This window comes from Martes martes (assembly GCF_963455335.1).
Source record: "Martes martes genome assembly, chromosome: 16".
NCBI lineage: Eukaryota > Metazoa > Chordata > Mammalia > Carnivora > Mustelidae > Martes > Martes martes.
Genome location: NC_137904.1, coordinates 16844798 through 16872124, shown reverse-complemented (window position 1 = coordinate 16872124; position 27327 = coordinate 16844798). Strand labels below are relative to the sequence as shown.

At 48.2% G+C, this 27327-nt stretch overlaps 1 protein-coding gene across 1 annotated transcript in view; it reads left to right on the top strand.

Moving 5' to 3' along the window:
* The window catches only part of GLP2R (glucagon like peptide 2 receptor), a gene marked incomplete at both ends in the record, with an annotated part of 40815 nt that extends 16348 nt beyond the window's left edge, over positions 1–24467 (top strand). The window contains 9 exon segments of the mRNA XM_080827464.1: positions 141–247; positions 2100–2253; positions 3937–4096; positions 5077–5137; positions 5546–5615; positions 10689–10777; positions 16780–16918; positions 23393–23434; positions 24129–24467. Coding sequence (XP_080683590.1) covers positions 141–247; positions 2100–2253; positions 3937–4096; positions 5077–5137; positions 5546–5615; positions 10689–10777; positions 16780–16918; positions 23393–23434; positions 24129–24467 — 1161 coding nt within the window.
* Between the last annotated feature and the right edge of the window lie 2860 nt (positions 24468–27327).

The following is a 27327-nucleotide window of genomic DNA, read 5'->3' as shown; positions in this document are numbered from 1 at the left end:
GCAGTCTTAGCTACCCTAGTTGGGTGTCAACAAGGCTACAGCACGTGCCTAGAGCCATGGTCCTCCTGGGCATGGAGCTGGGGGGTGGAGATCATAGCTGCCTGGCTTGGTGGTCAGATCTGCTCTTTGTCTGTGCTTAGGCGGAACACCATGCCTTGCTGTCGACCTTGCAGCTGTTGTACACCGTGGGGTACTCCCTGTCCATCGTCTCCCTCCTCCTGGCACTCACCCTCCTCTTGTTTCTCCGGTGAGTGGAACCTCTGCTTACAGGTCTTCAGGTGTCCATCCTGGGATTTGTTCATTGGCCCCCTCTAGAGTGCAGAAGACTGGGCTGGCTGATGTTATGACCCACCAGAGCTAGAAGGGATGGGAGAGAGTCTTTGATCCATCAACTCCATTTTTCAGGTGAAGGGGAAAGGGATCTAAGAGGTCCAGGGAGAGGATCTGGGTCGCTGGTGGTCACAGAGTACACCTGGAACTGGAATCGGGGTGTCTTAACTCTGCTTTAGCCTCCTCGGGATTGGACAACCTCCCGTCTACCCCACCCTACCAGAGGCATGATTTTTACAGAAGAGACTAAGATACTTTCCCAAAGCAAATTAGTGAGTGGTAGAGCTGGGCCCCCAGACTCCAATTAGCTATCAATCATCTGAGTCCTTCCTTGGTGCTGGGCACATTTCTGAGCAAATTACATGTATTAAGTCATTTAAATCCTAGGAGATTAACATTATCATTAGCCCCATTGTATAAGTGAGTTGACTGAAATATGGAGAGATCAAGTAACTTGTCCAATGTCATGTGGCTGGTGAGTGATGGAGGCAGGTTCACAACCAGGCAGTTCAGAGACTGAGCATTTTCATTCCCTTATATTATTTCTCAGAATCTAAAGCCTTAGTGTACTTTACTAAATCGTATTTTTAGAAATCACCCAAGTGAGATAGTTATGGACCCCCTAGGGGGCCCTCCAAGGGCTGCCTCTTACCCTTCCTTCAGCAACATCACTGAGGATAACGTGGCAGAATGAGCATTGGATAACGATGCAGGAGACCTAGATGGGCACCTGGAGACCAGGATGCTAGCTCCACAATGGCTTCCCACCTGGGCTCCTCTAACCCTAGGCCTGGTCCCTCAATCTCAGGATATTCTATGGCTCCTAGATTAAAGCCATGACCATATGCCCCATCTGGAGAGTAATTCTTGAGCAGTGGGAGAATTCCACGGCCCGTACCCATTGCTGTCCACGACCTCCTTCAGTCACCTTCCCAAAGTCCCAGGAGCAACCCCAGAGAGAGTAGCTGTCCAACACAAGAAGAAGTTACTTTAGCTAAGCCTCGGGGTTGACCAGATGTCCTTTTTGTCTCATGTGCTAGAAAGTAAGATCTGGTCCTTGCCTTTGAGTGGTACCCAATCCAATTAGGGAGAAAGGTGCATAAATAATAAAACACAAGACCTGCCTTGGGTACTGTTCAGAAATTTAAAAAGTAACAACAGCTCTAAAACCAGGCAGATTTATGCTGTACTGGGGGCACAGGCAGAACTGTGAGGGCACAGTGATGGAAAAGGGCCCTTTTGGCTAGAGAGACAGAGGACACAGAGTTTTACACCAGCCAGTACAAAAGAAGAGCCTACAGAAGGCTTCAGGTAGGTGAGGAGGAGGTGATGAAAGCTGACATTGTCTGGATACATACAATGTGTAGGTACTGTGTGAGTACTTTTTGCCAATCAAGTGACTGGTACCCCTGCGATCCTTGAGGTAAGCGCTCTTGTACTGATAGGTAGTAGAACCTTGGAGAGTGCTGCTTCGGTCTCAGAGTTTCTGGGTTTCAGCTCCACCACTTCCTTCTCTAGGACTTTGGACAGCTGATTTAACCCTTCTGCCTCAGTTTCTCAATTTTTACTCAATGTGTAACTGTTATCGCCATTTTCCAGATGAGGGGAATGAGGCACAGAGAAAATCACATAACCCAGCTGTACCGCTCTGGAGTCTACATTATCAACACCTGCCCTCTAGTGATAGATACACAGGTGTTTCAGGCACACACCTGTTGGTCTGAACCGTTCTTTCCTGAGGGAAGACACCTGGTTTTCTCCCTGCACAGAAAACTCCACTGCACACGCAACTACATCCACATGAACTTGTTTGCTTCTTTCATCCTGAGAGCCCTAGCTGTGCTGGTGAAGGATGCCATCGTCTACAACTCTTACTCCAGGAGGCCCAACAGTGACAAAGAGTGGATGTCCTACGTGTCAGAGGTATGCCCCTCCCTACCATAGCCCCTCACCTGGTAGATCAGTCCTGGGAATCGTGGGGAGGGAATGTGAAGCTTGGAAGAGGAAGAGGAAGATAAAGGAGTGTCAAAGGACTTCTGGAGAAACATCATCTGACTTAAACACAAAGCCCTAAAACCAAACCAAAAAAACCCCCAAACCTCCCAAGAGTGGGGCAAGTAAAGGAAGTCATCATGGAAGGGTCTACCACAGGGTGCTGGGTGTCCTTGCATGGGAAATTTCTTCATCCATGAACCAAACAACTGAACCAGATCAGCTTTATTGCCATTGTTATTATCATTATTATTATTATTATTACTATTTTTAAAGCAGCAAAGCTTTTCCACATTGAAATCTGTTTCTGTTGGGATGCTTTTTCTTTTATCTTGTTAATAATGATTGTAGTAACCTGTCACATTAACCCTCTGGAATAAATCCAACTAGGTTCTGATATATTACTCTTTTTCCAATATTGCTGGATTCCTTAGCTGATGCTGTGTTTTGGTTAGCTTTCCCTCATCTGCACCTGTGAGTAAGTTTCTTTTCTCATGATAAAGAAGATAAAGTGTATGCTGACCTCTTAAGACAAATCAGACTTGTTACCTCTTTCTCTATTCTCTGGAAGAATTTAAGATGGGTATTTTTCTTTCTTAAACATTTGACAGATCACTCCAGTGAAGCCATTTGGGCTCAGAATTTTCTTTATTGGAAGGCTTTTAGTTATGGACTAGTTTCAACTCATATTCAGATTCTCTATTTCTTCTTATGTCAGCTTTAGTGGCTTGTGTTTTTCTAGGAATTTGTGTGCTTCAACTAACTCTTCAAAATTCTTGCCATACTGTTGTTCATAGTTTCTTAAGAACTTTTTAGGGTCTGTTGCAACTCTGGTGGTATTGCTTTTTGCTTCCCTGATATTGATTATTTATACTTTCATTCTCTTTTCTCCCTTTTTGATCATCCTTGCCAGATGTTTTATGGCTTTACTAGACTTTCCCTAGAATGAAATTTTGGCATTTTTGGTTCTCTTTATTTTATGTTGTCTCTTTCATTAATTTCTGCTTTTATCTTTATGTTTTCCTACCATGTCCTTTCTTTAGGTAAAGTTTGCTCTCTTTCTCTGACATAATAGGACAATTGATTATCGGCCTTTTTCCTTTTTTAATTAAGTCATTTAGGGTTATATGTTTTGCTCTGGATGTGTTATTAGCTACATACCACACATTTTGATATGCAATACTTTCTTTTCATTTGGTTCAGAAATAAGTTCTAATTTTTATCATTATTTCTTTGTTTGATTCATGGGTTATTTAGAAATTTATTTCCTCCTTTCCAATCATATGATTTTTTTAGTTGGTTTCTAGCTGAGTTGAACTAAGATCAAAGAGCGTACCTTTCAGTGTTTCCTTTAGGGGAACTGCTGCTGATGCGTTCTCCCTGTTTCTGTTTGTCTGCAAATGTATAAAATGTCAGGGAAGAGGCTGCGCTTGGAAACCTACAGGAAGCCCTCCCTCCCATTTTGATATTGTCCCCAGCCTCTCTGAGATGTTCAGCCGATTCCGGGGCCGAGGCGGGGTAGAGGGATGGCTGTGCATGGGGAGGCCCTTCTCCGTCCTCTTGGGTCCACACAAGAACACCTGGCCTCACCCTTGGATGCTCTGTCCTCCGCAGATCTCTGCCTCCTGCCGCTCAGCCCAGGTCCTGCTGCATTACTTCGTGGGCGCCAATTACTCATGGTTGCTGGTCGAAGGCCTTTACCTCCACACACTGCTGGAGCCCACAGTGCTCTCAGAGAGGCGGCTGTGGCCCAGATACATGCTGGTGGGTTGGGGTGAGTGACCTGAACCCCCAGCCGCCTCTCTTAGGGGCCCATCGGAACATAGGAGCCTGAGAGAGCCTTTGGTTTCCCTCTTGGGGGAGCATCTAGGACAGAGAACTCTCCAGTGGCAAGATACTGAAGTAAGGGGTGTGTGCACATGTGCAGTTACACACAAGCAATGTGGACCCAATGCATACGTTCAGAAATCGACAAGGTTTTGATAGACTCCGTTGCCCTTCCTCCTGCCCTGTCCCCAGCTGTGGCGACCTGCTTCGGTTGCCGTAGCAAAATCCCGTAGACCACATGGTTTAACCAACAGACATTTACTTCTTGCAGTTATAGAGGCTTGGAAGTTTGAGATCAGAGTTCTGGTGAGGGGTCTTCCTGGCTGCAGACAGCTGCCTTCTGACTGTACCTTCGTATGGTAGAGAGAGAGAGAGAGAGCAGGCTCTCTGGTCTGGTCTGTTCCTCTATGGGCACTAATCCCATCATGAAGACCACCACCTCCCCCTCCAAACCTAGTTACCTCCAAAGATCCTACCCCAATTATCATCACATCGGGGGTTAGGGCTTCAATATGGGGTGGGGGGCAGGGGAACACAACTTTCCATCTGTAGTGCCAGCGGAGCCTTCAAGACGGGGTCTGGAACCCCTGGGGCCACGGACTCTTGGAGAATGTAAGGCTGCAGGATTCAGAAGAAATACGGATGACCTACAATTGGGGAGATTTGAGTTAATGTCTTGGTTTTACTCCAAGCTGCTTTGCAACATGTGGCAAGTGTTTTCTCCTCTCTGCTTCCTGGTTGGTCTCAGAGTGAAACAACAGATGGGCTCTGTGTCCCCCAGGTCTCTCCAGCTCTCGGCCTGCAACTCAATGATATTTGGGCTTTCATAAGTTTTTGCCAGATGCTTGTGGCCCATCAGGTTGGGGTGGGAGGCAGGCAGGTTTGGCCAACCAGCCCCTAACTACATTTCCATTTTTTTTCTCCCAGCCTTCCCACTGCTGTTTGTGGTACCCTGGAGTATGGCCCGTGCACAGCTGGAGAACACAGGGTAGGAAATTCACCTGCTTTCACACCTCCATGGGCCAGTAATTTCCAGATATGCCCCATACAAGGATTTATACCGTTTCCCCAAAGAGAATATCCGCTCCCTTCCTGTTTTGGCCATCTAGAATATACTTAGAAATGTAGATAAAATAATCAAAGATCTTTTTTGTAGTCATGAGTTTTAGCTTGGTTACATGGCAAATTAGCATCAGATTAGCTCAAATTAACACAAAAAGTTCCCCACAGACATTAGCGGTGACCCTCAGCATGTAAAGGCATGGGGACAAAATTGGTTCTCGTGTCACTGTTCACAGGGAGGTGGCAAGTGGGAAGCCTCCTTCTTCCAGAAGGCACCAGGCTATTCATTCAACCTTGTCTCTGCCTTAAGTCTTCTCCTGCCCCTTTGCCGCAGGTGCTGGGGAACCAACAAGAATAAGAAAATCTGGTGGATCATCAGAGGACCCATGCTGCTTTGTGTAATGGTAAGGACCATCCCACTCCTGCCTTTTCCTCACTGAGCTTGGCAGCTGTGCGGGACCCTCTCCCCTTCCCTTACCATCCACCCGAATTCTCTGGCTCAGAATGAGCTTTGGGCCAGTTCCCTTGAAAAGGAGTCGCTGGGTTCTGAGTAGGATGTGCTAAATGAGAAGGAACAAGTTAGAGGCTTCTCCTTTCAGTTTGGGACTCAAATGCACAGTTCAACTAATGCCTCCTTCTCTCTGGGTCCTTAGACTGTGTATAGACGCCTGTGACCGGCTCAGGGACCCTTATTGGTGGCCCCTGGGGACGTGGGTGCCTTTGGTTACCCACAAGCCCAGGGATAGCAAAGTTATTGGCTTGGATATTGACCCCATTAGCATTAGTAAGGGAACATCGTTAGAAGAGAAAAACAGGGTCGATATTACCCAAAGCTGTGATGGGGACTCGTCAAGAGACACTGCTCCTCCGAGACCCAGAGGGGGAAGGACCTGGGCCCCAGGTCCCCGTGGCCCCAGAATTTTACAGCTGGGGATGGACACTGCTTGATCGAGAGTCACAAAGCTCTTTTGATGATACTGGGAGATGAAGTGTGCCAAAGGGGCTCAGGACTAGGAGAGAAAAGCATCCTTAGAAATTGAGGGGGACACTGCGAGTGTGAAGGTGCCCTTGATGATTCTGAGGCCGGTGTCACATCTAGGCTGAGGGGTGACACGTGCGGCTGGCTGCATCTCCTCCCGTCACTCCACACCCAGTGAAGTCTGGCCCCACCCACCCCAAGGGAGAGCAGAGTCCTGAGCTCTGCCCTGCCCCTCCCCCATGTCACTGCTTCATGGTCCAGTCCTCTGCCCGCTGTGACCCCAGCACCCCCCGTTGGTGGGCACCCCCGCCACCACCTGTGACCTGTATTGAGCGTCTTCTGCATGCCAGCACCATCTAAGTCCCTGATGCATCTTAACCCATTTGTGGGTAGGTGTCATTATTATGTTTCCTTGACTCACAAGGACACCGAGAAGATGGAAAGAGACTTAGCCTCAAGTCCTAGTAAGTAGGGGCACTGCATCTCAGCCCAAAGGGTCTGACTGGGGGCACCAGCCCTTGTAACCACAGCCCGGTGCTCCTGACCCCCCAGTCTTCATTGCCTCCTTCCCACATGCGTGATGCAGACCTGTCACCCATGAGTACCTCTCCTCGGACACTGCTGAGATTGGCACCCCCTCCTTCGGCTGTCTTATCCCCCTGGCTGCTGTCCCCAGACACCCCCCAGGATGTAGAATGGTCACAGCCTCCTTGTGTCCTTCCCAGATCCCGTACAGACTTCTGCTATGGTCCCAGCAGTGCTTCATTACACGTATCTGTCCAAAAGCTGTCTGTGGCCACAGTAAGCCCCAGGTTCTGTTCATCCTGGCAGCCTGCCCAAGCAGATGGCAGCTCGGTGTGAACACTTGTGACCCACGCTTCCCAGCCCTGGGAGGTTCCCGCTAACCAGGCAGGAGGGAAGCCAGCAGGCCCTCGCTGGGATGGAGCTCAGGCTCGGCGCAGCAGGAACCCTCGAGTTCACCCTGCCGCGTTCTAGAAGCAGCTCTAATGGTAGGCATTTTAGTCCACACAGCAGGCCAGATGAGGAGGGGATGGGAGTAGGTAAAGTTTAGAGATAGATGAAGCCAACTTCTGAGCCCTCTACCATGTTAGCAATCACCTCTGCCAGCCTGTAGACCCAGATCTAAACACAAGAGCTGGGGTACCACGGAAGTGTCACCAAGAACATTATATAGGATCATGCATTCTGCACTGCCTAGGACCTGAAAGGGAGCCTTATATATTTGGGGTCCTAAGCCCGCCCATTCTGATAACAGAATCTAAGAGGAGTTGGCTGGGTTCTCGAAAATTTTCCTCATTCAGCCCCTTTTTCCTGTTTGGGCACGAATGGAGAACAGCACCAGCCAAGTATGCCTGCTGACTCCCGTCTTGCGGGACGCCTAGATGAACACCGGTTCGCCCAGGCTGTGTTTCATTCCGTGGCATTGAAGAAGGGCCTCCACCATATGGCCCATTGGTTGATGCCCATTTTCTCACGTCCGGTCCCTGGGAGACCCAAAGAACAACAAAACCACATGCTCCTCATCACAACTCTCCATTTCCTAGGATACAGTCCCAGTTGAAATTAATTTACTGAAATACGTTCCTTTCCCCGGTTATACTTATTTTGTGAGCAAAATGCCTGAGTTCAACAAATCACTAAGCCAAGGACACAACGTTTTCTCTTTGTGAGGAAAAGCAGATATCCCATTAAAGAAATAAATTACTTCGTTGCGTTTAGTTTGTATTTAAGTGTTCTGTTACTAAATATTCTTTGGCTGGGATGCTCCATCATTCCTGTTGGCTGGTGGATGGGATAAATGGTCTCTTGCCTGAAACTGCAGATGGTTAGTTTCGAGCCCTGATTCTCCTGGGGCTAATAAGGCAAGTCGCAGGAGGTCCACGTTGGATGCTGCAGCTTGTGTTTCAATCTGTGGTTCGAGGGTTTTTTTTCCCCAGGCGGGGGACATTCGTATCGTGCTGGCTCAATGTTTGTAGAGACTTTACTCCATGAATTGTCACCCAGTCGCCGTCTCTACTGGCTATTTCCTCATTGCACAGAGACATTCTTAAGTCATTTCCGTTTTTATTTTTTAAATTTTTAATTTTTTTTTAGATTTTATTTATTTATTTGACAGAGAAAGATCACAAGTAGGCAGAGAGCCAGGCAGAGAGAGGCAGAAGCTGAGCAGAGATTCCCGATTTGGGGCTCGATCCCAGGACCCTGAGATCATGACCTGAGCTGAAGGCAGAGGCTTAACCCAGGCACCCCATTCATTTCCATTTTAAAAACAACTGTAACCCCAAACATCTTCCACCCCTGCACATAAAAGAGGGGGGACCCTATCCCCATTCTGCATCTGTTGTCAATTTCTGTTCTATCATCCCTTTTCTTGGACAGATATGTGTCATGAAGCATTGTTGGGACCGTAGCAGAAGTCTACGGGATCTGGGGAGAACACAAGGAGGCTGTGACCATTCTACCTCTTGGGGGGAGTGTCTGGGGACAGCCAAGCCTCTTCAGTGTGGTCTATACTAACTGTCTCCCTCTTCATGTCTGGCTCACAAAACAAAGCATTGCAATCTGGCTTGTGCTCCCACCTGTGAACTGTACCTTTTCTCAGCTCCTTATTGCTAAATGCAGTCTTAGTTTGCTTAAATTCCATGTAGCATTTACCTTCTTGAATTCCTATGCTGGGAGCTCCCAGGATACCACTCCCTTGTGGTTTGCTCCAACTGTCCTGGCTACTCTTTCTGAATCTCTTTCACTGCCTCCACTTCCACCACCTTTCCCTTCCTTAGAGGGTGAGTTCTTAACCTTTCTTTTCTCCCAGTCTACCTACACTTTCTGGACAACCTCGCCTCCTCCAATGCTGGCTCTATGCTCCAGCAGGGACCTCTCTGCTGAGATCCAGACATAATGATCTCACTGCCTTGGAACATCTTTTGTGTCCAAAATAACTAGATTTCTCCCTCTTCCCCCTGCACGGCTCTCCCTCCTCCATCCACCCCCAGCAAGTGACACTACCGCACATTTGAGATCTATTGAGGAACTTCGGGTCATCTTTGACCTCACATCCCACCACTAACAAAGGCCATTTGACTCAAACCCCTTGTAAGTTTCAAGTGCATCTCGTACTCCCCATCACCGATGCCCCACAGCTGTGGCTTCTCCTCACCTCTCCATCCTTCTTCCCTGGGAACTATGAGCTGCTCCCAAACCAGTCTCCCCTACTCTGTTTTTGCCTTCATCCAATCCATACACCCCATGGCTGTTAAAATGAGCTTCCTGAGGTGCAGAAATGCAAATCCGATTGGGTAACTCACCTGCCTGAGAGTCATCACTGGCTCTCCCTTGCTTGCAGAAGGAAACACAAACTCGTCTGCGTGACCATGAAAGACTGCAGGAGCTGGTTCTCCCCACCCCCTCCCCCACTCCAGTCTCACTCTTCACAGATCTTGCTCTCATTCTCCAAGCCCTAGCTGCACTCAACCACTTGCCATTCTACCTCTCCAAGAGCCTCATGATGTCTCCTGTGGTCATTGTCAAGGTGTTGGCCAGGGCTGTGGCCATCCAGGAGCTTGACCGGCGCTGGAGAACCAGCTTCCCAGGTGGCCCATACACATGGCTGACAAGTGGTGCTGGTTGTTGGCAGGAGGACTCATGTCCCCCTGGTAGGTCTTTCCAGCTAGCTGCTTGAATGTCCTCACAACGTGGCCGCTGGCTTTCCCCAGAGAGAGAGAGAGAGAACCAGGTGGATGCCATCCTTTTGAGGCCTTAACCTCAGAAGTCACATAGCCTCATTTCCACCATATTCTTTTCATTAGATGCGCATAGCTAAGCCTAGCTCACATCCCAGAGGGAAGGGGGAAGTTAGGCTCTGCCTTTCGAAGGGGATGGTGTTGAAGAATTTGCAGACCTATTTAACCATTTCTATCAAGGCCGACGACGAAGGGTAGAACTGTCCCAGCCCATGACAGCCCATCCCATGACTGTGGGATATAGTCTAGGGAGAAGAGAACTTGTGCTTTCCAATAAATTCCATGGCAGCTACAGGACTCAAGTTAGACACCCATAGGGCTGGAGTTATTTACAGAAGGGAGGCTGTTTAAGTGAAGAACAGGTTCTTTTCTGGTAAAGCTGTATTTAGTACCAGCTCAGTCACCTACTAGCTATGCAACCTTGGGAGCTGTACTTGTCTCTTCCAAGTCTCTGTTTTCTCATGGTATCATGACATAAAAATAGTGTGGCTTCTTCAGAGCATTAATGGGGGTATTAAAAATAAAGTGTGGGTTTATTGAGATAGCCTTAGGAAGATTAGGGATGACCATGAGCACATACTTCCTGAATGGCCAACTGGCCAACTGCCAACTCCCCTGGTTTACACAGACAAGGATCCGATGGTCAGGCTCAGGGTGACCTTAATATTCCAAACCATCATTTATGGTTGATGGAGTGGAGCCCATCATTTATTTACCCATATCTGCTTTTTTCTAAGGTCAATTTCTTCATCTTCCTGAAAATTGTCAAGCTTCTCATTTCTAAGCTCAAAGCCCATCAGATGTGCTTCAGAGATTATAAGTACAGGTGAGTGGCCTGAGGTCAGCATCTGATGGTCCAAGATGGTTTTGACACCTTCAGCTGTGCTGGTTAATGGTCTGGGAAGGGGGGCCTGAGCTGCATCTGTATGTCTGTCTCCTGAGACAAGAGCATCAAGAAGGGAACCTCTGAAAAAGGTGTCTTGGGGTCGTGTGGGGCTTTGGCCACTGCCGCAGACCTTCTGGCCCCATGGAAGTGAAGGGAGTGGTCGGTAAAGGGTACACACATTCCCCGTAGCAGGAAACTTAAAATGTCCCTAAGAATGGGTGGTTGAGCCACTTGATTGACCCAAAAGAGTGGTTCAAAGCATAAGGATTTTAGCCCACCTGGCAGGCCACAGACAGAGGTATAAGGGAGGATGGGTGGCACTCTGTTGCTCTCTCACTGAAATTGGGCCTGACCCAGGTGTGCTGGAAAGGTAGTTTTTCCCTTTATCTAACAAACTTTTAATGAACACCTACCATGTGCCTGGTACTATGCTTGGAATGAAAGATATTATGCAGACTCTGTAAGGAGCACACATCCCAACTCCCCAAAACTAGTATTTTTGGTGTGAATGCATGTCAAGAGGGCTGATGCTGGTCACGGCCTCAGATCCTCTGAGTGACCTTGGGCAAGTCACTGGACCTCCCTAGGCCTGATTTCTGGGTGTGTGAAATGGGAATGGCACAGGAGACCATCTCATGCTTGTTATGAAAACCAAAGAAGTTCATCGATGTGGATTCTCAGTGTAATCGTATGTAGTGAGTGGTGTTTGCCCAGGATCCAGACCCCAAATCCTATCTACCTAAAACCCTTCTTCCAGGAGGTCCCAAAGGATAAACACGCATGGTCCAGCACTGGCAAATATATGCTATAATTGGCCCAAATATTTTGCAAACACCCCTGTCCCCAAGGCACTTGGGCTGGCTTGGACTACACAGAGCCGCACCGACTTTCTTGGCGCCTCTTGTGGAGACTCTAAGTGGCTCAAAGCTTCTTTGGCCCTTCTCCCAAGGCTCAGTCTCTAACTGCTCTCTGAGGGTGGGAGTCCAAACCCATGGTCAGAACTGCTCTCATCCTCCCATGGTGGGTCCACTCAGGAGATGCTGGGGCATCTGGGAAACCAAACAGAGGACGGCACTCCCAGAGACACAAACAGGGAGCCCACAAATCCTAAGACACCACTTTCCATGCAGACTGAGAGCCTGCACCCTGCTATTTTCTGCCCCCCGCCAGAGGCCACCATGTACCACTGGGGCTTTCCCCATGCTCCAGACCCACAGCACCCCTCTAGTAGCTTTCCATTCCGACTGTGTGTAAGTATCACCTGACAGTCAGCCAAAAGCTCGGACTCCTGAGGCTTTCCACTGGGTATTCAGACTCAGTAAGTGTGGCATGCAGCCCGCCACATGGACTTCTTATAGACTTCCCCCAAGAGATTCTGATACACAGAGTGCGGGACCACTGGCTGGGTCACATGCTCTAGTGAAATAAATGGAATTTTCCACTTGGCCCATGGCAGCTGTGTTTCTAAGCAGCCTCAGTATCCCCTCCTGCAGTATCTCCTTTGGAGTTACCTAAGATGGAGGTTTCCAAACTTTCCTGATCATTCATCTTTCTCAGTAAAGAAATTCTGAGCATGCCCCTCATCGTATATATACATGATCTGTTGAACTGATATAGACATTATAAAATACAATAAAAAATAGAAAATTATAAAGGATAGATAAAAAATCAACACATAGAACTTTGATTATCTTTCCTTATTGTATTTTCTTCTAATGCCAAAGGGATTGTTTTGCATAGCCCCAAAGTGTGCATACCTCACTGGGGGCAGTGATCTAGGGAAGCATAAATCAAGATACCGGGGGGACTTTCACGGCTGAGTGATGATTCAGGACAGCTGTTTTGGGGGGAGAATGATTAACTTGTCTGATACATAAAACCTATCCAGAAAGGTTCTTTTTCCCTTCCTGCACCCTTGTTCAAGGATAAAGCTTGAAAAGAGGAACCCGGGTGCATGGCCCACCTTGAGGCCTCCCCGGGTAAAACACCTCACCTTGGCCAGTTTGCCACCACCGGAGGACAGATCTGTGGACTTATCAGTGTTCCCAAGTGGCTGAGACTTTGGAGGGCTGACTAATGTCAGCTAAACTCACAAAAGACTGATGTATAAACTAGACTATACAATTGTTCATTCTTCGAGGCTGTGAAAGTCTGGGGTGGAACGAGGTTTCCTTCCAGTGCCTGCACCCTTAGCACACTTGGCAACAAAGAATTCAGAAACTCAAAGCAGTCACCAGAATGTTGCTGGCGATCACGTCCTCAATGCAGAGAGGTTGGTATGAAAGATCATTGACCATGAGAAATGCCACTTCCTTATCTATAATGCCACCTGCCTGGTGAAAGCAGGGTTCATTCCCCAGGGTCTCCCTGGGGCTGCTTCTTTGTGATCTCCCCCCATTTTGGTTGGCATCTGTTTTCTGTTGACTTACCCTTTCTCCAGAGTATAGTACAGTGGATTAGCTTATGCTCATTAATTAGAAAAAATGGGGCCCTCTCTCTAAGGACACACCAGGCCACCTTATTTTCCTACGCAGGCTGGCAAATCCTACAGCATCGATGAGTGCATTTGCCTATTCTTCTCTGCAGGCAGTGCTAATACTCACATTTCTACGTTTCGTCACCCCAGTGGGTCACCTGCCCACCCCCCCAACCAACCCACCAGCTCACACGCCCTCTTCCACCTCCCGGTCCCCCTCCGGTTCCGTTTTCCTTTGTCACCCCCTGCTAGGGTGAGGAGGAAGGGGTGACGGGAGCCAGTGCATTTTGTCCAAACTCTGGTAGAAACAGGCCTTGCCTCCCCCTCTCCCCGATTTTGAGAACTTGAAGAACGTAGCTCTCAAGATTTGGCCCCCTCTCCCGGAGTATATTTTAGGAAAGTTTAAATTAAATATATCTAGGTCTTGCCAAAAAGGCAAGTAGCTAGGGGCCTGGAGAACCTCCTATAGTCCTAGGCCTGTCTCTGGGTTTCCACCATTCTACCTGCCTGGCCCAGAGTGGGAGAGCCGTGCCAGGTCCCTGGAACGAGGACAGACAGGAACCGAGGATGCTCAGTGTGGAGAGTTGTCTGTTCTTTGGGGCTCCCAGAACCCAGGCGGCTGTCCGTCTGCAGGACCGGTCTAGATGAATTTATAAAGGAGAGTAATTTCTTAGCCCGCTGAACCCCAGAGCCCTTTCTGAGAAGACTTTCTGGTAGGCAACCAAAAACGAAAGACATCACAAAGGAAAGGGAAATCGATCAAAGTCACTGGGGTTGTAAGCAACCTAAGGGCAAAGATGGCTTCTTTTTAATAACAGGGATGGCTAACTACAATCCATCATTCATCAGGCATCAGAAACCATTATTCTCAGCAATTGCCACCTATGATGTAATCTTTCCAATGACACTGTCCGTTGATAATAATTCAATCATTGATAATAATTTTTTAATTGTTTCAGTGTTTCATATTATAGTATTAGTAGTATAATCCTCATTTTTACAGATGAGAGATTAAATAATTTGCCCAAAACCCCATGGCAAGTAACTGGTGGTGCTGGGATTTGAACCCAGGCCCGGATATTGTCGCTATGCTCTACTGCCTTTGACCGCAGCCGCTCCTCTCCCACTGTGCTGTCTCACGCTCCATAAATATTTGTTGGATCGTCGAATGACTGCCATAAACCAAACAATTTAAACAAACATATGACTATAGATGAAAAATAAGCATAAATACAGTTCATACGAGTAAACGGCCATAGATATTTATGGATTTTCCATTTGAACAAGGACACACGGGGTGTTATGTCTAAGGAGAAGTTAGAATGAGATCAGGAATGGGGAATCCCTTCACATCCATCTGGAGAGCTGGCAGTTACAAAAACGGCCCAAAGCCTCATCGAAAGATGGTCACTCTTTAAAAAATCATCCCACACGAAATGTGGGATTCTGGCACATGAAAAGTTCATTAAATGGGAAAATTGGTGAAATCCAAGTGGAATTGAATATCGTTATTCATCACGTGCCAATGTTGGCTTCTTCACCTTGACAAGTGTATCATGGTGATGCAAGATTTAACATTAGGGGAAACGGAGGAAAGCCTATGTGGGAACTTTCTGTGCTCTGCTTGCTACTTTTCTGCAGATCCAAAATTATCCCCAAATAAAGAGCTTATTCAAAGCACATAATGTCATAGCATGGCCCCAAGAATTCGTTGATGGTAAGATGTGGATCTGTATCTAAGTATGGAAGGATGTGTCGTTGAAACCCAGATAACCCAGAGCAAGGGTTGCAAACTCAGGCACTTGCAGAGGCCAAGCCAGGAACACAAGGTGAGGTTTTTCGTTTCTTTGATAACCTTACACTTGAATGGCTCTCACGAACGTAGGATCCGTACTAAACACTTTCTCTTGCACACAGTTAAATCTTCCTGAAGGTGGTGCCCATGAGCTGCTGACGTTCCTACATCTTTAATTCCAGGGGTTCAGTGGTGATGGCGGGGGGAGGGCGGGTGGTAGGCTCAGGGGAAGACTTCTCCAAATCTGGCCCTTTAAGACAGTGATTCAGGCTAAAAAGTCATTAGGGATTAAACTCTTTTTCCCCAATGTGTATATACAAGACAGTAGCTTTGTTTGTACCCTGGGTATGAGTCACTTTTGCTAATGCAGGTAGTTTTAAATTAAGAAGCAGCTCAATAGTAAAACAGCAGTCACTCCCAAATGTGGCTGCCTATCAGAATCCCATGGGGAACTCCTTAAAAATTCACATTCCCAGGACCCAGTAGCCCAAAGTTTTGACTCAGTAGGTTGACACTGGGGCCAAGGGAGCTAGCTAGCTATATCTATTTACTATATTTTATTATCTATTATCTATCTATCATCCACCCATCCATCCATCTCACCAACTGTCTCTCCATCTGTCCATCCATCCATCCATCCATCATCTATCCATCCACCCACCCATCTGTCCCTCTATCTCTCCATCCAACCAACCACCCATCCATCCATCCATCCATCTCTCCATCTGTCTCTCCATCTATCCATCCATCCATTCATCCATCCATTCATCCATCCATCTCTCCATCTATCTATCCATCCATCCATCTCTCCTTCTATCTTTCAATCTCTCTGTCTCTCTATTCGTCTATCTATCATCTACTCATCTTTTTAAATTCCTTAAGGAAACCTAATGGTAAACCATGTTTGGAACCACCGGTATGCGATATGGAATGTTTGTGCTCCAGTTGCGCACTTTGCATGTGGGTGGTACAAAGGAATGTTTGTCTTTTTTATGTAGAGTGTATACAACAGCAAGCTTCCACACAGCACCTTTTATGAGGAGGATCAGTTTCTCATTTCCTGCAGCCCTTGCCATCTTGGGGCTGAGGGGCAGCATGGGGACTGATGGTCGAGCTCGGCATGGAGTGTGTAGGATGTGAGTGTGAAGTCACAAGACTCACTTTCAGTGGATTGGCCCCTTAGTGGTTATGTGACCCCAGATACATCATTTGCTTTCCCTTCCCAGGTTCAGTAAAGCACTGATATTGGAAGTCCTGAAAAGAGAAAAAACCTGCCAGCCGGATAATAGGAAATCTGTCAAACCCAGGAGGGGTGTGGTGTCCTAGGGTGACGTTCAGGCACATGGAAATCTATCCATCAATCAAAACACTAAGATCTAGAGGCATCTCATAATCTATATAGGAGAATTCACCCATCCATTCATTATTTACTCATTCATTCACTCAATTCATGTTTTCTGAGCATCTGCCAAGAGTCAGGTGTAAGGGTCCGTCAGTAAATAAGACCATACTGGCCATTGAGGCATTCACTGTGTCACCAAGGAGACAAACTGGACGGTCAGCCATGTATCAGGATGGTAAGGGCTACAAGACAGTCATGCACAGAAGAGCAGGAAACATCCCCTATTCCCACTGTGGCCCTGGTGACAATTTTTTGGTTGTCGTTTGCAGATTGGCAAAGTCAACACTGGTCCTCATTCCTCTGCTGGGTGTTCATGAGATTCTCTTCTCTTTCATCACTGATGATCAAGTGGAAGGATTTTCAAAACTTATACGGCTCTTCATTCAGCTGACTCTGAGCTCCTTCCATGTAAGTAGGCGTCTGAACCAGGATCCCTTTGCTTTGGAGAAACCCAAGTGCCCTTGACCCAGACTGGCTGAGAATTGAGAAAGCCCACAGATGGGAAAAAAGCTGTTGTGTCAGCAGGCTCTATGGCATTAGGGTCTTTGGCATGAGAAGGGTGTGTAGACCAAAAGTGTTGCCTTGATCCTGCCAGCATGACTCAGTGACTAAGAAGGGAAAAGTGGTCTGTTTCCTGGGCTGTAATAGTTGGTGTGACTCACAATCATATTAACGGTGAATGTCAACAAGAAGCCTTTTATTTTGTGCCTATTTTTGCTGGGTTCTCTGCAGGGCTTTGTGCACAGTGAACATTGTCTATGCTTCAGGTGACATATTTGGAACACAATACAACTCGGAAGGATCTAGCGCATGGAGACCAGGAGCCTCTTGAAGCTTGACAGTTGTGTCAAGATGTGTGGAAGGGAGCTGAAACTAGAACCAGGAGGCCAGCTGTGGTTCCTTGACCTGGGTGTTTTGGTTATCCATTCCTTAGTTATCCATTACCTAGTAGCTTATACGACAACAATTTATATTATTCCTCCTTGTTCTGGGGACCAGAAATTCAGGTGGGCATAGTAAGAATGGCTCACCTCTGCTCCACATGATGCCTGCTGGAGTAGGAACTTCCAAGATGTGTCACTACTCTTACGTCTGATGCCTGAACTGGGAAGGTTCACATGGCTGGGGCTGGCTGGAGTGGATTGATTTGGGTCAGATTTCTGGAGCTTCATTTCTTGCTGTCAGCTACATCCCTCAGCTCCATACTGTCTTAGGGCCTCTCCCTCACCGCAGGGTCTTCCTCTGTCCTACAGGGGAGCTCAACTTCTTACATGGCAGTTCAGAGTTCCCAAGAAAGCAGGAGCTTCCAGGCCTTCTAAATGCCTAGGCCTGAAACTCACACAGTGATACTTCTGCTGCATTCTAAAATTTAAAGCAAATCCCAGGGGTGCCTGGGGGGCTCAGTCAGTTAAGCATCTGACTCTTGATTTCAGCTCAGGTCATGATCTCAGGGCTGTGACATCGAGCCCCGCATCAGGCCCCATGCTGCATGTAGAGCCTGCTTGAGATTCTCTCTCCCTCTTTCCACCCCCTCCCCCAAATTAAAGGAAATCCCAGACCCACCCTGGACAGAAGGAGAGAACACACAAGGGAAAAAAAACATGGCTCAGTAGCAAAGGCCATGAATGCGAGAGACCACCGCAAACAGTGTCAGCTACAGAGACCCCATATAGTGGTAACCTTGGGGCTAATGATCTTAAAATGCTAGAATAGGGCAGGACTTATGGAATGGAGGAGAGAGACGCTTGGCAAATCCCCTCCCTGAAAAGCAGCAATAAAATTGCCCAGAATTGTCAACAGCAATGACTTGAAGGCCCTGGAAACCAGACAAAGGCATACAAAAGGTTGAGAAGAACGTATTTATTTATTCAAGAAACATGATTAAATCTGAGTAAGAACAGTGGGGTCTGTTGGTGTAGCCTGGAATGCCCTTGTCCCAGCCTCTTCTCCATCAGTGAGGAAGTTCTAATAAAAACTAGCAGCTTCGGGGCACCTGGGTGGCTCAGTGGGTTAAGCCTCTGCCTTCGGCTCAGGTCATGATCCCAGAGTCCTGGGATCGAGCCCCACATCGGGCTCTCTGCTCAGCAGGGAGCCTGCTTCTCCCTTCCTATCTGCCTGCCTCTCTGCCTACTTGTGATTTCTCTCTCTGTCATATAAAAAATTAAATAATTAAAACAACAACAACAAAAAAAAAAACACTAGCAGCTTCACCGCAGAAAGGGGCTGACTTGATGTAGATCCATCAGAGAGCAGAAAATGCCCACACCCTGGCTGTTGTCAGATACAGTGGTGATCTCATTGGCAAAGAATCAAGGAATGAAAATGTCACAGCCTGAGATGGTGATCCTGGTGGGGCGGGGGGTGGGGAGATACAGCCTGGCAACCTAGCCAGAAATTTAACAAGGGGGATTTGAGGAATGAGACACCTGGCATGGGCCGTGATCCTCTCTCACGTATCTCTCTGGTGGGCTGGAGGCTTGTGTATACGTGCAAGGTTGCTTACACACTCAGGAGGGACCGGAGGAATAGCCACACATCGCTGGCTGAATACAAGTTCCTGCACACACACACTCAAGAAACCCAGGAGGTGAAAAGTAAAAGCCACAGAAGACTTATAAACTGTCTGAACTTGGAATGGGTCCCCGAAACCATGCACAGATCCATTGTCCAAGAGTCTAGAAGACTTACTGGTTTAAGGTGGTTGAGCACAACTTCTGACCCGTCATTGACTAATCGTTAAGCTATCATAAACAGGGGCGGGAAGTCAGACTTAAACACAAAACCAAAAATTCTTGAAATGAACACAGACAACAATGACTGTGCACTACAGGGGAGAAAAATTTCACAGAGCTAGTGGCCCAGACAAATTACTAAACAAACACCAGCAACCACCCAGGGACTGGGGAGTAGGGGATCGGATTGTAAAACGTCCGGTTTTGAACAAGAAAAGAGAAATTTATGAGATATGCAGGGAAACAGAAAAGTGTGACCCATCGTTAGGAAGAAGAAAAGCAGTCAACTGAAAATCTCTGAGAAGTCTCTTAGCAGACAAAGAATTTCAAAGAAGCTATTATAAATATGTTCAGGAGGGCTCAGCAGGCTCAGCTGGCAGAGCGTGTGACTCTCATCTCAGGACTGTGAAGTCAGGCCCCCTGGTGGGTGTAGAGATTACTTAAACATAAAATTCTTTTAAAAAGTATGTTCAGGGGCACCTGGGTGGCTCAGTGGGTTAAACCTCTGCCTTCAGCTCAGGTCACGATCTCAGGGTCCTGGGATCGAGCCCCAGCTCAGGCTCTCTGCTCGGCAGGGAGCCTGCGTCCCCCTCTGTTTCTGCCTGCCTCTCTGCCTCCTTGTGATCTCTGTCAAATAAATAAATAAAATCTTTAAAAAAATATGTTCAAAGGATGAAAGAAACCATGTTTAAGGAATTAAAGAAAAGTATGATGACAAAGCTTCATTGATTAGGAAATCTCAATACAGAGAGAGAAATTATGAAATAAGAATCAATCTGGAAAAGTTCTGGAGTTGCAAAGTACAATAATGGAAAGAGTCCTGGCTGGCTCCGTCGGTGAAGCGTCTGCCTTCAGCTCAGGTCATGATCCCAGGGGTCCTGGGATCGAGTCCCGTGTCTGGCTTCCTGCTCAGCTGGGAGTCTGCTTCTCCCTCTTCCTCTTCTGATCCCCCTGCTTGTGCTCAGGCTTGCTCTCTCTCTCTCTCTCTCAGATAAATAAATAAAGTCTTAAAAAAAAAAAAAAAAGAAAAAGTAATCAGCCTATCAGACTCCCCTGGCAAGAGAGCTTATTTCCGTCCTCCCACTGATTGCTATGTGACAAACTATCCCAAAGCATCATGCCTTAAAGCAGGAACCGTGTTGTTATCTTTAATGAGTCTATAAGCCAGACCACCCGGGCTCAGCAGAGCAATACTTTTGATACCTGCAATTCTTGAATGGGGCTGCAAACATCTGAAAGCTCAAATGAGAACATCTTTGGGAACATCCCATCTTTGGGAACATCCCAAATGACTCATTCCCATGGCTGGACATTGACCTAAGCTGTTGGCTGGGGCCCAGCTGAGGCTTTCAATCACAGAATCTTGGTTCTCCTCCACATGGCCTCTCCATCTACCTTGGGCATCTCACAGCCTGGCAGCTGGATCCTCAGAGCCTCCCCAGACCAGTGTTCTAAGAGGGAAAAGATAGAAGCTTCCAACACTTTTACAGCACAGGCTCGGAAGTCCCAGCATGTCGCTTCTACCACGTCCTGGTAGAAGGAGTCACAAGGTCATCCCAGATTCATGGGGAGGAAAACAAGGTTCACTGCTTCATGTGAGGGTAGCATATGCCTACAGGGAGGGGAGAGATCCTGGGGGTCATTTCTGGAAACTTCCCCCCGCCATGCTGGATCCTTCAGTCCTGAAGCTAGAGCTCCGCCCACCACCATGCACCATAGAAGAACGTGAGGACCCAGGGTTTGCTCTGCAGACTGAGCCAGGAAAAACACTGGCAGAGCCCGTGCATGGACAGAAGCCTCCTACCTTCTCAGGGCCCCTGCCCTGCTCCCCTTCATGCCACCAAGCCGAGGTGAGAGCATGTATGGGCAGAAGCCTGGGAGCATATCCGGTGAGTCATATCTCAGTGCATCAGCAGGAATTGGCATGGACCCCAGGCTGCCTCTCCTTGCTGCTCGGAGGCTCCTTCACTCTTCCAAGTGCTTAGAGAATTTCACTGTCAAGGGATCTTTGGAGAAGACTGCCAAGGAGGTGGTGACACAGGAAGTGAGAGCCACCTGTTCTGTGGAAACACTCCCTTCACATTCCTTTTATTTAAGAGTCAGCGTTACCCAGAGTCCAGGAGCCTCTTAAAACAGTGAACCAAGAACCCAAAGAAGTAAAAAAACCACGTTTGTGATGTGGAATCCTCTTTTAGCCAACTCATTCGTGGAGATCCTGACACATGAGAGATACTCCTTCCACTCTCTACTTCTTTGCCCAGAGGCAGAGAGAACCCACCCTTCTGATGGTCCATGGAGGCTGGGACCCTCCAATGAGACTGTGTGTGACAGTGGTAAACCCGCACCGCCGTGCCCCTGTTCAAGAGCTTTCACCATGGAATAAAGGATGCATAAGAGAAAGAAAACCCTGCGCTGGTGGGCAGAATTCAAACATGGGACTGATGTCGGGATAGCCAGCTTGCAAGATCTCAAGCTTCCGTTAGGAAGAGCATAAGAATTTCCCTCCAGGACAACATGGAACTCCTTTACAATTTCAGCTCCGTTCCCAGTACCAAACCTCCCTTACTGGCCACAGGGGGTGAGAGAAACGTAATCAGGAGAGATGGGAGAGTCAGCCTGCCCTGCGACTTCCACTCTTCGGTTGGAAACGTGTCCTTTCCTTGTGAGTCCTGGCATTTCACGAGGTTCCTCCCACAGACACTCAAGTGCTTGGGTCCTGCACACATATGGAGCCCCAGTACCTTAGACACACAGCCCAGGGGCCACAGATGCTCAAGTCACGGGGGGATGTCGTGGCATGAGGGCTAGCACAGCTGGGTATCACATCGGGAAGCCGAGGAGTCAGGAAACACTGAAAGACAAACATTGGCTAGAGCAGCTTTGATTCCAGACTCCTGGCCATTAACAGTACATCCACAAAAATCTTCCCACATCAAGAAGAGTATCCCCCCACTTCAACTTCCCCAACACAGGAGTTTTGCGAATGGAAATGGATAAAGATGCTGGGCTTGCTGGGGCAGGGGTGGGGAGGGTCAGCTAAGAACCCAAGTTGACCAATAATAACAATATAATTCTGGGACCACGAAGAATATAATCAGAGAGCTCACAGCTCACGGTGACTGGAGAGGCTTCCAAAAATTGAGTGGTCCGGAAAGACCTCTCTTTGAGGGGATATTTGAGCTAAGACCTGGATTTTGAGAAATCAGTTAGGCAGAGATGTAAGGGAAGAATTGTCCAGAAGACGGCATGAAGGGACCTCAGTAAGCAAAGAATTGTGCTGCTTAGTCTCCAATATGGCCCCCAAGGATCTTCGCCTCCTGGTGTTCATGGCCCTGTGGAGTCCCAGCTGATGTGGACTAGGGTTGACCTGCAGGACTGTTGAGGTATTGTGGACATGAAGGTGTGTGGCTTTTGGCCAGCTCATCAAGGTTCTAGCTTATACCTAGCTTCCTTGGATCACCTGCTCTGGGGAAGCCAGTTCCCGTGTCCCCGGACACTCATACAGCTCTGTGGGGGAGACTGAGACCTCCCACCACCAACCAGCACCAAGGTGGCAGGCATGGGAACCATCTTGGAAGCAAGTCAAACCTTCAGAACATGGATACTCCAGCCAGCGTCTTGTCTGCAATGTGAACTCAAATTGGCCCTGGGTCCCATGCCCAAATTGCTTGGGTCCCATGCCCGTTTGGGCTGATTATGCTGGTGATGGCCATCCTAGGACATGGGGACCGTGACCGACAGCCCTGCCAGAAGCCCAGGGAGTAGGGCAGGGTCAACTCCCAAAGGGAAAGGATGCAATTCAAGCAAAAATTTAGCCAATGCTCACTATGGACCAGTAGAAACGGGACAGTGTCTTGTATAGTATTTGGATAACTGAATGACGAATATAGGGTCTTTGGGATTTAATGATCATTAACCAATAAGCATCTAAGCAAGCACCTGGGCTGATATGGGAGGTGGGGATCAAAGTCAGAAGAGATGCCAGTGAAGTCCAAGTTAACGCAACCAGTGTGACCAACTCTAGTTCACGCTGGCAATGTCGTTGCCTGCCTGTTCCAGGGCTGCTAGGACGGGGCGGGCCTTTGCAGTTTGCAGGCCACTCCCAGACACCTCTCGTCCTGAGTCATGCCACCTTCTCCTTTCCTTGCAGGGATTACTCGTGGCCTTGCAGTATTGCTTTGCCAATGGAGAGGTACGTCTCTGGAGCCGCCCTCCAGGTCCCGGTGAGGCTGGGGCTAGCATCCCGCTGCCCCCGGAGGTTTCTGGTTATGTGGTGGGGGGGCGTGTAGTGACTGGGGCAAACAGGCACTGTGAGAGCAGGAGAGCGGGAAGCAGTGCAGACGGCCTGGAGAAGGTGTCAGGATGCGTCAAAGGGTCTTGGAACCCAGCCCTAACCCCGCTGGGGACACCCGGAGAGCATTAAGTGTCCCAGACGGACCCTCTTGAACTTTGGAGTCCAAAAATCTGGACTCCGGCCGTGCCTCACCCACTGTAGCTCTTTGGGCCTCAGTTTTCTTATCTGTAAAATGGGAATAATGGCCGTCCCTGCCGTATAGTGTGGCCGTGGGCTTGCAGGGCTCCTGGTGAGGGCCCAGGACCTGCTAACTATGGTGACTTCTGTTATTATGATTGTTATTATGACCAGTTCTCTGCTCCCCTGGAAAGAGGCTTGAAAGGGAGAAGGCACGTGGCTTCGACCTGGCTTTAGGAGTGGGTGATGTTTCCAACCCCCTTTCACCCACCAGAATGTTAACTTCCAGACGGCAAAACCCTCTTCCCTCCTGCTCACTGCTGCCACCCCTGTCCTCTGGTGGGGGCGACCCGTCCACCCAGCAGGTGTCCCTTGCCGCTGCAGCACAGTAACCTGCCCCCTTCTCCCTCCGCAGGTGAAGGCGGAGCTGCGGAAGCACTGGGTCCGCTTCCTGCTCGCCCGCCACTCGGGCTGCAGGGCCTGGGTCCTGGAGAAGAACTTCCAATTCCTGGGGAAATGTCCCAAGAAGCTGTCCCAGGCGGACGGCACGGGGACGCTCCAGAAGCTGCAGACCTCATCGGGTGGCGATGGGCAGCTCCTGCACCTGTCCGTGCATGGCCTTGGGGGGCGGGGCGCCCGGGCCCCTCGGGGACACACGGCCTGGCCAAGGGGCAGCAGCGTATCTGAGAGCAGCGAGGGGGACTTCACCTTGACCCACACCATGGAGGAGATTCTCGAAGAGAGCGAGATCTAGGCTGGAGACCCACCGCCCCGGCTCTGCTCCCGGGTGGTAGGGGGCGGCGCAGAGTCACCAGTCTCCCCCACGCACCATGCCCACTTTGGCAGGAAGTTCATGCCCAGGTGTCTCATGCTTCAGACCCAGCGGGGACGGTGCTCTGGAGGCTGAGCAGGGCCTGGCGGATTAGGGTCAGGCTCAGTGACTGAGACAATACAGCCGGGGGCGAAGGCAACCCCAGAGAGAACATTCCGGGGAAACGCGCGTTAACGCCTGGGAGTGTCGCTTTGAGAGTGTGCAAAATGCATGTGTAGGCGGGTGGGTCTGTTGCCATGGGACTAGATCCTGCCTTACATTAGCGGGAGGGGAAGGTAGGGTACTCACAAGTCTGGTTGCCAGGTTTAGCAGTTAAAATACATAACGCTCAATTACGTTGGCATTGCAGATACATGAATAATCTCACTGTGGAAGTATTTCCCATGGGGTGTGCATTATCTGTAATTTGAATTAAGTCCTACGTGGGGAATTTCACCTGGAAACTCCATGGTCAAGGACACGCCACTCCAGGGCAGGGACTAGGGGGAGGCAAGTGAGGAACTCAGTTTGGGTACCAGATTTAAAACAGCACCAGGAAAACACAACAAGAACAAAAACAACAGCCCATTGTCGAGATAGGTAATATTTTTAACACGACATTTTAAACACTGAAATCCACAAGCTACAGTAGATGGGCCATTTCTAAAGATAACTTTTTATTAGAACAAGGCCAGGGTGTGGGTAAGACCAGCGAGGCGAGCTCAGGCAAAGGCACAGTCTGACCCTGACTTTATTGAAAATGTTGTTATCTCGCCTATCATGGACTTCTGGGCGTGAATTTCTGTTTTTTCGACGATTGCACCAAAATATGATTTCTCTTGGTGATTGCGTGTTTTGGCCCTCTCCCTGCCCTGAATCTCAGCTCTGTTTTCCCAAAGGAGAAACCGAAGCAGAAGCATTAGGCAAGTGCCTAACCAAGCAAAGCTTTATTTCGGTGCCCAGGTTATCCCTAGTTCAATCATTAAAGTACGTGTCCTTCTAATTTCTCCTTGTTCACAATGTCCCTGCCTTTCCCGGCCAGGTCCGTTAGCTCCTAGAGATCTAGGGTCTTGCTGTGTTCTTAGTCTGCACCCAGCATAACGGGTGCAGAGTCGGTGTTCAGCACACACTCGTCAGTGACACAGGACAGAGATGTCTTCGGGAACATCTGATGTTGTCCAGGGTCCATTACCCAGCCTCAGATAGGCGATGGAACTTTTTTTTTTTTTACCCCCAAAACATCTGTAAATATATAATATAATCCTCCCCACTCATCACTCCGTAAATGGGGGTGGCGTGCACACACACACAGAAACACACACACACACCGCTTGCTCTTGTCTTGCTAAACATTAAAGTAACAAGTTTATTTAACTTGGTTTGTATTGGGTGATTCTTTGACACATGTTTTGCACTGCTGGTAAAGGTCTCTTTTGCCTTGGAGACCTAGTGTGCTGTTCCCCGACAGGACTGGAAGAAAGGGCTGTGGCACTAAGCCTCTTTGGGGACAGAGAGGAGTGGGCAGAGGGGTAAGGGACAGAGGTCAGAGATCAAAATGGCAGGAGGTAAATGTCTCCCCTCACCTCAACCACTGTCTCGATCATTCACTCGGCTTGTTGCTTTGAAGATCGGGCCTAGTGAGTCTCAATCCTGGCATGACAATCCCCTGAGGAACTTTCTAGAAACACTGACACCTAGAACTGAGCCAGAGATTCTGAACGGAATTGGTCTGAAGGAGCCTGGGCGTTGGTATTTTTATAAACTCTTGAGTGCGTCTGTTCTTTTTTTTTTTTTTTCCTGTGGTAAAATAGATGTAACACAAAATTTTCCATTTTAACCATTTTTAAGTCTACAGTTCAGCAACACTGAGTGCATCCACACTGTTGTCCAACCATCTCCAGAACTTTCTCACCTTCCCAAACTGAAACTCTGTCCCCATTAAACACCAACACCCCATGTCCCCAACCCAGCCCCTTGCCACCGCCATTGTACTTCCTGCCTCCTCGTGTGACAACCCTAGACACATTACATAAGCGGAATCACATAGTATTTGTCTTTTTGTGACTGGCTTATCTCCCTCAGAGCAATGCTCCCAAGGGTCATCTGTGTTGAAGCACGTACTAGAACTTCCTTTCTAAGGCAAAATAATGTTCCATCGTATGGATAAAATTTTCCATCCATTCACCAGTTGATGGAAATTTGGGTCACTTCCCCATTTTAGCTACTGTGAATAATGCCACAGTGAGCATGTGTGTGCAAAAGATTCTGTTTGAGCCTCTGTTTTCAATTCTTAGGGCAAATAGACGTCTAGAAGGAGAACGGCCGAGTCATACGGTCCTTTTGTTTAACACTGTGAGGAACCACCAAGCTGTTCTCCCCACCAGCGGCACCATTTTGTATTCCCACCAAGGATGCATGAGGGTTCCAGTTTATCCGCATCTCCTTGCCAACGCTTACTTTCTACTTTTTTGATAATCACCATTCTAACGGGTATGGTGTGATAGCTAGGGTAGTTTTAATTTGCGTTTTTTTTTTTTTTTTGGTAACTAAAAATATTAAGTGTCTTTTCATGTGATCATTGACCATTGACCTGTCTTCTCTGGAGAAATGTCTATTCAAGCTCTTTGCCCATTTTTAAAAATCAGGCTGTATGAGTATTTGTTGTTGTTGTTGAGTTGTTGAATTTCTTTGACTATTCTGGATTTTAATTCCTTATCAGATATATAATTTGCAAATATTTCCTTCTGTTATATAAGCTGTCTCTTCACTCTCTTGATGACAAAAGCTTTTGGTCATGATGAGG